The 9,800-nt window shown below is 38.8% G+C and overlaps 1 protein-coding gene across 1 annotated transcript; it reads right to left on the reverse strand.

Moving 5' to 3' along the window:
* Nucleotides 1–271: 271 nt before the first annotated feature.
* On the reverse strand, nt 272–4,558 carry apip (APAF1 interacting protein). The gene is made up of 7 exons (XM_018752552.2): nt 4,213–4,558; nt 3,800–3,900; nt 2,964–3,012; nt 2,602–2,719; nt 2,269–2,404; nt 1,969–2,136; nt 272–958 (listed from the first exon to the last, which is right to left on the reverse strand). Exons 1-7 carry the CDS (start codon nt 4,273–4,275, stop codon nt 859–861), a joined length of 735 nt encoding a protein of 244 aa, XP_018608068.1. The 5' UTR covers nt 4,276–4,558; the 3' UTR covers nt 272–858.
* Nucleotides 4,559–9,800: the final 5,242 nt, after the last annotated feature.

Raw genomic sequence — 9,800 nt, forward strand, 5'->3', positions numbered from 1 at the left:
ACTTCATTCTACAACAGACACAAGGTAAGCTATTTTTTCAGTGATTATATCAAAAATCCATTCATGCAAAAATCTCTGCAGATTTTTAAATTATTAAACACTGGGGGAAATAAATTTGATATATACACACACACACACACACACACTCGGTGGAAGATGTATAAGTTTACAAGTTCTGAAAAAGTCTTAATGGGAACAGTTCAAGTCAGTTTCGCAAATACAGATTTAATTTGTTGATAATGCAGTAAGCAGAACTGTAGTTTCTCAGCTGCAAGGTTTTGAAATTGAATACAGGCCCATCTGTGTGGCACTTTCTGTTTCCTGCTGCATCCTGTGAAATTCCTCCAGGAGGTCTAGTTTTATCCTACACTCCAGCAATTTAGGCACTTTTTAAAAGAAAATCATATTTTAATAAAACATTTAAGTTAAATATTTTTTTTTTTTTTTTACAAGTGAACATTTACTGAAGACTCAGTAAGACAAAGAAACATAATAAATGTTACATCCATAAGTCACAATGTCTCAAGCACTGAAGGCTCCACGGGTCATTAGTGGCAAGTTCCATCTTGTACATGCAAATCATCACTGTTTCTCAGTAAGTTTAATCTAACAGTAAAATTTATTCAGTAATCAGTAACTGCACAACATTCACAGAACAGTCAGAAAACAGGATCCCCTTGCCTGTGATGTAAATCTTGAGTTAAACAATGAGGACATATCCATTTTCTGAGGTGTCTGCTACAACACAGTTATGCAAAACCAGGAACCTTGTTCTTTATAATTATACTCTGCTGAAAATCATAGCCTCGATCTGGTACATACAGATATTTTTTAAAAAAAAAAAAAAACTGGTGCTCATCAGCAGATGCCTTTGTCTTCTGTCGGAAAAGCAGCAGGATCCAGACCACACCGCTTCATCTGCACTGCGATGTCAAATAAATAATCGTAGCACTCACACCTGATAGAGAAGGACAGAAGACAATGTAACCAACGAGCCAGAGGCACTTACCGCTGTATTATTCATGGGTTTCATAGCTGACAGATATATCCAAAACAACTTACAGCACACGACCCATTTATAGAACTGGACATTTTTTAATGGAGCAATGAATGCTAAGTACCTTGCGTAAAGGTACTTTAGAAGTAAGCAATCTTCAGGTAACAAGTATATATACTTAATGGCTATGGTGCCTGCTTGTATGTCGAATTATAATTTAACCAGCCACAAAAATCTAAATGGTGTCATGCACTGCTAAAGGACATGAACTAATAACTCAAACCAAACAAGTGGTTCTACTGTAGTACCCTTGAGCAAGGTAGTTAACATTAATTGCTTCTGTAAATCATTCACTTGCATAAATGAGTTAATTTCTGAATCGCCTTCACAAAAAATGCCAGCTACAGAAGTTATATATCAATAAAATAAAAGCATTAGGTGTTTATATTAAAACCAGTTTTACTACAGCCTGCATTCCTTAAAGGAGTAATGTTAGAAAAATACACAAAATCCACCAGTCCCTCAAATAATGGGGTCCATAAAAATTTCCCTACTAGGCAAATTCATTACTTATTATACCAAGAAAATACATAATCGATCATTTGATGGGTTACTGAATGGAAAAATGTCATCAAAAATTCATTACCAAAATTAAAAGTATTTTCAGGCATTACAATAACACCAACATGTTTTTGTAATATCTCAAAAAAAAAAAAAAAAAGATTTTCCTTTTCATAGAAATTTCCTTTTTATTTGATCTTTCTCTCTCTGCCTTTGCAGCCTTTCCCAGTACCTTTCACACTTTCCTTTTCAAAACAGGAAAAATTCTGTTATATGCTTTTTGATAGAACATTTTTAAATTCTGTATATTTCCATACGCTGTTAAAGTGGTTTTTCACTGTATGGGATCTTTAATACAAGTGACATGCACTATAAATTTGTTTTATTCATGTAAAGATGGAGACACTCACATAGCCTTTGCCTTTTCCCAGGTTTCCCCCCAGACATACACCCCATGTCGGCGGACTAGGACTGCACAGGTGTCTGGGTATTCCATCAAAGCCTCAGCCATCCGCCCCTTGAGGTCCCGTTCCTCTGGAGTATTCTCAATGATGGGCACCACCAGAGTCTCATCATACCTGCTCAAATGCAGATAGGGAAACATCAGCAAGAGCAGAGAGGCAATTCTAAGCTCTTTTCAACACCCATATCGACTGCACACTGACTCAACTGAGGCAAGCTGGTGTTGACACAGGTGAGTAGAGTCCCACCTGTAGTTTGTGCCAGAGTTCCCCTTTCGGATTCCCTTGATCATCTCCTGGTGGGTGATGCGGAACTCCTTGCCGGGGAACAGCAGCGTTGCCATCACTGCGGCCTTGGAATGCGTGTGTATCACTGCTTGAGCCTCTGAAGAGGAGATTGGAGTTACAGGTAAGAGAAGACTACACGGAAAAGGACACAGACAAAATATTTCATGAAATATTCAATCCTGAACTACATTAGCAAAAAAATGCTTCGGTATTTTAAAAGCTGTCTGTACATGTTACACTGGCTCCAAACCATGGCCTTGGGTCGAATGGGTCAGGTGAGATTACCAGACACACCTCTCATGGTGTACGCGTTCATGAATAGAGGGGTGCACTGGCTCTTCGTCAGCTTCTTGCTGGGAGGTGGAACCGACAGGTCCCGCTCCTCTATGTCACAAACAAAGATATCCTCTGGCTGAACAACAGAGTATGAGAGAAATACTTAGAATTTCCACTCTTGCAACTGTGCAAAGCAGAACTCCTTTCAACTACATTTTCCAAAGCAAAATTCTGAAGTACTCAAAATACTTGTTACAGTACATGATTTACAATATGGTATAACTGGCATGTCTCAGTCAGATTTCCACCCCAAGCAGGGCTGGTGAAATACAAGGAAGGAAGGAAAATAGAAAACATCCACTCATTAGTGTTCCTCTGACCTGTATCCTCTCCTTCTGGACTCCTGAGGGGGCGATGTAGATTTCATGTCTGCAAAAAAGGAACAGATGGATGCACAGAAGAACAGATGGAGAAGGAATGTTTAAACGGAATTATTAAATTTAATAAATAGCTGGTATCCCTGAAGCACATGTAAAGCACTCATTCACAGTGACATTGTTTAAATATTTTGAAAGGACGCTAATTTATTAGCCTACATTTGTATTAAATGAACTGAAACGGATAAAACTTGTCAACAAGCACAAGACTTTTTTCCTTCAAACAAAAATAGTACAACGTGATACTCAGGAGGACAGGAGATCACTGGCACCGATGACACACCGTGTATATAAATACATTTAATTGTTTAAGCCCTTTTTCCATAACTGAGCAGTTCATCGGTGAACCTTATTAAAATTTTCCAATAGAACACTGACAAACACTTATGCTTAAATGCATGAATTGTTTTCTTTGATTGTACAGATATACAGCAGAAATAATCAGCCGCTTCTCCTGCACTGTACGTGAATGTTTGTGTACCTTATTAAAAAAAAAAATTGTAGGAAGGTTATCAGGATTCATCCATCCTGCGTTTTATGCACCTACTCAAGCAATGAACATCGGTGCACCAAGCGGAAAGTAACAAACTAGGTTTACTTAAGAATCACACCTCTGCAGCCACGTCTCTTTCTCTGAATGTAATGCACAAATTGCATTTTCACTGAGATGTACGTCGCTTTGGAGAAAAGCGTCTGCAAAATGAATAAATGTAAACCAACCAAACACACACACCATTGACAAACTTACTAAAGAACAGAAGCAATTACTCTTCACCCACCCACGCCGCATACTTATTCCTCCGCCTGTCCCCGTCACCCATCCAAGCTGATAGAAGAGTCTGCAGAGCTCAGGGATCAGCAGCCTAGGATGCTCCTCATCCTGGGGTACAAGAGGACGGTGCAAAGCTCACACACAGAATACAGACTTCATACACAGCAGTGATGCACAACTCACACATGACATGTGACATATATAGTGTCACTTGCAAACCTTCTGTTCTGTGTACGTTTTTTCTCCTTGAATCACATACAGTGGCTGTATCATGCAATATAACTGGCTAAAGTAACAGTTTTTAAAATTGAACTGTTATTAGGGAAAGCTCCTAGTTATTTTTTTTTTGAGTGGAGTCAGAAAAGCTCAAGAAAAGAAAAAAAAAAAAACTGGGTAATTTATGTTCGTGTTGTTCCCTACCTCTTCTTGTGTGCAGTTCGAATAGCCGCCTTTGTGTTTACCATTTTCAGAGAAAGTCGACATTTTATAAACTATAATTTAGCTTTAACACCATGTGTCGTGTGAACACACAACTTTGCCAAGAAGTCAGAAGTAGAACTGAGGCGCGTCAACAGTCAATCGTTACACTTTTGCTACGAAAGCTGTAAACTGATCGTTGCAACACTAAAATGCGGTTCTTTCTAAATCAACCTAAACACCCAGGGAATAAATTAATAACGCTTTTAAATTTCAGTTAAGAATTACATTTATAGACTGCCTAAAACTCCGACGTGCGACAGTATTCAAAGCTGAGCCGCAGAACCACTGAGGGCCTCCATGCTGCTATCTTTGTTACTGCCTGTTCAAAATCTTTTGAGGGATGTAAAAAAAAAAAAAAAAAAAAAAAAAAACACAAACGAACTGATTTCTATTACTGATAAAGTAATTAAAGTGATTATTTGTGTCTTAAGTGGAGCGCGTGAAGACACAGGTCTTTACCACAGGGCGTTTTAAAAATTAAAAAAAAAAAAAAAAAAAAAAAAAAAAAAAAAAAAAAAAAAAGGTCACTTCAGGCACAAAGAGAGCCACCTGTTTTGGGTCCTACCATGTGACGTAAATTTTTAATAGCGGTTTTTCTAGCGTTAGCTTCGTACTTTGGGGGTCGTAATAAAGTGATCAAATTACCATTATTTCTTTATGTGAAAAAAGTAGCGTGTACAGACCTACAAAACTGCAGAAAAAGTAGACTCTGCAAGCCGTAAAGTGATAACGCAGTCCCCTTTTATGTCTGTAGTTACAATGTGGTTGGACCGAAATGTGAATGATTGAATGTTCAGCGATGAGGAGACAAGCAGTGCGGATCATTAAAATGTGATGTGTTTACAAAAATCTGAGTGTTCATTAAGCATTGTCAAGAAGTTTTACATACCACATGTGATGGAAGATTGAATTAATGTGCTGTGCTGTAGTTTTTTTGGTTTGCGTATTCACACTTCTGGTGCTCAGTGGAGCTATACACACATGATATTGGGGGAGGGCCGGAGGCATTTTAAAAACACAACAGCTAATGTACAGTAGGCCTACAACTCAAACTTGCTATAGCAGTAAAAACAGCACATATGAATGGGGAAAACCCACAGTACATGGTTCCAAAGGCCTGCTCTGTGAGCCAAGTACCGGTCTTCATATATCAGTTCATTCGTTTTCATTATATAGAATTTCATCCTATGGGAAAGAATGTACTTTGTATAGGTATATAGAGGTTGGCTTTAATATAACTACGGTATTGTGTGTGTGTGTGTGTGTGTGTGTGCATTTACTGTAGAGCTTTTAGGAAGTCTTTAATTACCAGTGTTCCGCTTACATTGACTACCTTCACGAGCCTCTTGCCAATGAACGCTTGAATTGAAGTGGTTCGTTCTTCTCTTGCAGCCATAATGAGGCATGATACAGAACCTATAAAGGTCAATTGTCCTTGAGCAGCTAATATTACGTTTATTTAGCTGATGCCTGTGTCCAAAGCAGGCTAAAATGTTTTATACGCTGACATACATTGGGTTTACCCATTTATACAGCAGGGCATTGTTACCATGTCAGTTCAACACGAGCACCTCGTTCAAAGGTACTACAGCAGGAGTGCGGATTCGAAGTGGGGACCTTCAGATTGGGAGGCAACAGGCGTAACCGCTGCACTTTTATCAGCCGATAAAACAGTTCAGTACAATACCACGGTACCTGCAAGTACCCACAGTCATCTGTAAGGCAAGGAACACAAGAATCTTGGTCACAAACATTGTAGTTATGGGAATTGAGAAAGCAGTATCCTAAATTGGTACCGTGTGGTAAGTAACCAACCACACAGGACTTTATCAAACCTTCCCTTTTAAAGCACTGACCAGAGGCATGCAAAAAATATCACTACTGTACCATTACATTATGGTAACTATACAAGTTTTAGCAAATCTCCCTGGCTTTTTTTTTTTCTCCTCAGCATTTTTATGTTGGGACTGTGTGCGAAAAGCACTCAGCATAAACATCCCTTCTATGGATTAGCAACAGCTTTATTTCTGAATAATGGAAGGGAAATTTTAGTTTATTCCCAATACATTTTGGACAATGATAAGAGTTTCTGTACTGTTACAAAGTGCAATTAATATCTAGACTTCTGAAAAAAAGCAAAAAAAAAGTTGTTTGACTGTGTTGTTACTCTTATTAGTACTTTCGCTGAGATGTACGTCGCTTTGGACAAAAGCGTCTGCTAAACGAATGAATGTAAATCCAAATGTAAATCTGTGCTGTTGTTAAGTCATTAATCACCTTCATAACAACACTCTGCTTTAACACCCTGAACATCGTTTAATTGTACTTAAAAACACTAGGGCAGCCAAAACTTCTCTTTAAGTGGCCAAAAGCATGACCACAAATCAGAAAAAGAACCACAAAACCATGTGCTTCAAGTTCAGTACCTTTCAAATGATGTAAATAGAGACATTGAGTATTTTAAAATTTTGACTTTTTAGATTTATCACATTTTTTTTTCAGTTTTGCTTTTATTGGTCTACTCTGTGTGGGCAGCTTGATGCACAGCAAGTAGCGTTGCTGTCTCAAAGCACCTGGGTGGTGCGAGAGGACTTGGGTTCAATGCCTCTCCAGTCTGCATGGAGTTTGTATGCTCTCCCTTGGTTTCCTGTAGGTGTTCTGGTTTCCTCCCTCAGTCCAAAGACATGCTTTTCAAGTGGACTGATGACTCAAAAATCAGTGTTTTTCACTGTTAGAAGGAAGAGTAAATCATAAGCAGTGCATCTAGCAGTGTCGGTCACCTTGGGTGAATAAGGTGTCGGCTGATAGCAACACTACATCGAAAATGAGTAAACCTAGGCCCTAAATATCTTTATTTAAGCTGCCCTAAATATCAATAAACTTTGTATGTGTGTGAAGACTCTATCCCTTTGTTAGGTGCATTTTTAATTTGCAATAAGTCTGAAAAAAGAAAACACAGCCGAAGAAAAACAAAATTGTAGTAATTCCTTAGGGATTAAGGTCTGTGGCAGCAAACAGTCTAGTGATCAGACTTTTAGCTAAGAAAAAGAAACAGGTCTGAATCTGTGCTTTTGCTTTAGTGCTGTTAATTAAGGGGTTTACCTTGAATGGTCCAGTAAAAATGACTTAGCTGTACATGGGCCTATAACTGGAAGTCACTTAATGGACAATCCTATAACAGTAATAAGGTGATTCTCTGCTTTGCAAAAAAGGCAAGTATATGTTTGGCAAGGATTATGATGTATTATACAGGTGCATGGCTGGATGTAGTTGTTTTTGGCACGGAACACTTCTGGCAGCAGTGTAGCCATGTGCTGCATTTCAACCAGCACCTTTCTACAGCATCCTAGTAACCAGAGGGTTTGGAAGGTGTTCTGGAAAGAAAGGATTTGTCTCATTCAGCACAAGAGAACTCTGCTACCCTGTGGGGGAAATGAGCCCTATTTCATTTGGTCGAAAATAAGGATTCCATTGTTTGTCACAGCTTGACATCCCCATACCCCCATTCACTGTCTTTCTTCTTATTTTAATGAATTAATTTAGCCAATGAATTTCTCCAAGTCAACATACAATGTTTGCTTTGTATTATTTAGGTACTTGCAAATATTTTATTCTAGAACTTCTTACTGGAGCAATTTGAGGTATATATATTGCTCAGGGTTACTCCAGCAAAAGATGGGATCTATCTATCTATCTATCTATCTATCTATCTATCTATCTATCTATCTATCTATCATTTTTTATTGAAAAACTGAGACATACATTACACGTCAAAACCTACAGAGCTACCGAACTCTGAGTTTATCAGTTGTTTTTATCATCAGCCCCAGGTTTTACTTGGATGAAAAGCTCTGTCACCTCTAAGCTCTAGATTTTGTCCCGGATGATGTTTATTTTAAATTTCTCTATACAGTAGTAAATGGACAGACTGGGACAAACTTTTTCCAGCGGAGGGTAATCAACCCTCTTTTGCTGATGCTACCATTTTAAGCAAGTCCCCGTTAATGAAATGGTAACTGTTGTGTATGGATGCTCTTCATCTACACTCATTCCAGCAATTGATACAGTCCATAGGTAACAGTTCTTGAAGACACTAACAGTTAGAAAAACAAATTAAACACATACCAACAGAGCATATAACTCTAACTGAGCACAGCACACTCATCTCCATGGAGTAAAGCAGCAGTAAGGGGCCTCAGTCCTGGAGAGAGTTAAGAGACACATGGTTTCATCTCAACATTTGAAAGCCTGGTGTGCATCAGAATCCAAACATCTGAACATCACATTACATCTGTAACACGCTGTTGTGAGTGTGAGTGTGTGTGCGTGTGGTTGACGTTTTCTCTTCTCATTTTTCACAAGTGACATTTCAGTTCCTGTTGTTTGTATAGTTACAGAGACATGTTGTGATATAAACAAAATGGGGAAACCCACTGTAAAGTGCAGTAGCTTTTCTGACTCACACAATACAGCTGTACACATTGTCTGAACCGCTCGTCCCATATGGGGTCGCGGGGGAGCCGGAGCCTAATCCGGCCACTCGGGGCTTAGAGCTGGGGGGGGCACTCAGGATGGGACGCCAGTCCGTCACAAGGCACCCCAAGCGGGACTCGAACTCCAGACCCACTGTAGAGCAGGACCCAGTCCAACCCACTGCACCACTGCACCCCCCCCCCCGCCAATACAGCTGTAATCCCATGTTAATCCATCCTGTTCTGTAACCCATTTTATTCTGTAAAACTGGCACCTAATGAGAAAGGAGGCTAACAGGAACATTCTTATTACTGGATCAGTGTCGTATACATTTATTCTTCATGTCATAAAACATATGCAATATCTACATACTGTATATTGTACAGGTTCTTAACATTTCCTTTCATTTTCATCACCCTATTGGCCATACCTGAGCAATAACACTGACAGTTCAGTTTTGTTCTCTTCTGTGCTGTATGTTTTTGTAATAACTCTCGGTATGTCCTGAGTTTGGAACACAGTGCTGCTTCAAAGTATGTGAACCCCTTGTGTCCCTTAGTTATACTATGAAGTCGCTATTTAATGAGGATTTCTCGTCTGAAATCATAAGTGTGTAATCACCAATTCCAAGTTGCTCTAGAAGAAATGATACGTGCTGTAAAAAAACAGAAGTACAATCTGGTGTGTAGCCCATAATCATGTATTCTTTTTTTACAAGTTTAGCACTTAAGATTTAGATTTTATAAGTTCATTGTAATATTTTATACAAGAAAAATTATCATCCTTATAGGGTTCATATACTTTCAAGCAGCACAAAAGATAGGTCTTCCAATTTTGTTCTTGGTCTCTGTTTAGTTACTGGCTTTATTTATTTATGTGATTGTATTTATGTTGGCTTTAACTGAGGTTAATGGGGAAGAAATTTTAAAAGCCAAAAATTCTCCTAACCGCTAGACCCCACCTGGTCACTCTCCAAACCCGGCACTCCCTGCATGCCACAGATCTGATGAAAGCTCAGGACTGCTCCTACATCTATATAAAACATCTAGAAATAA

This window comes from Scleropages formosus, chromosome 11 (assembly GCF_900964775.1).
Source record: "Scleropages formosus chromosome 11, fSclFor1.1, whole genome shotgun sequence".
In the NCBI taxonomy this organism is placed as follows: domain Eukaryota; kingdom Metazoa; phylum Chordata; class Actinopteri; order Osteoglossiformes; family Osteoglossidae; genus Scleropages; species Scleropages formosus.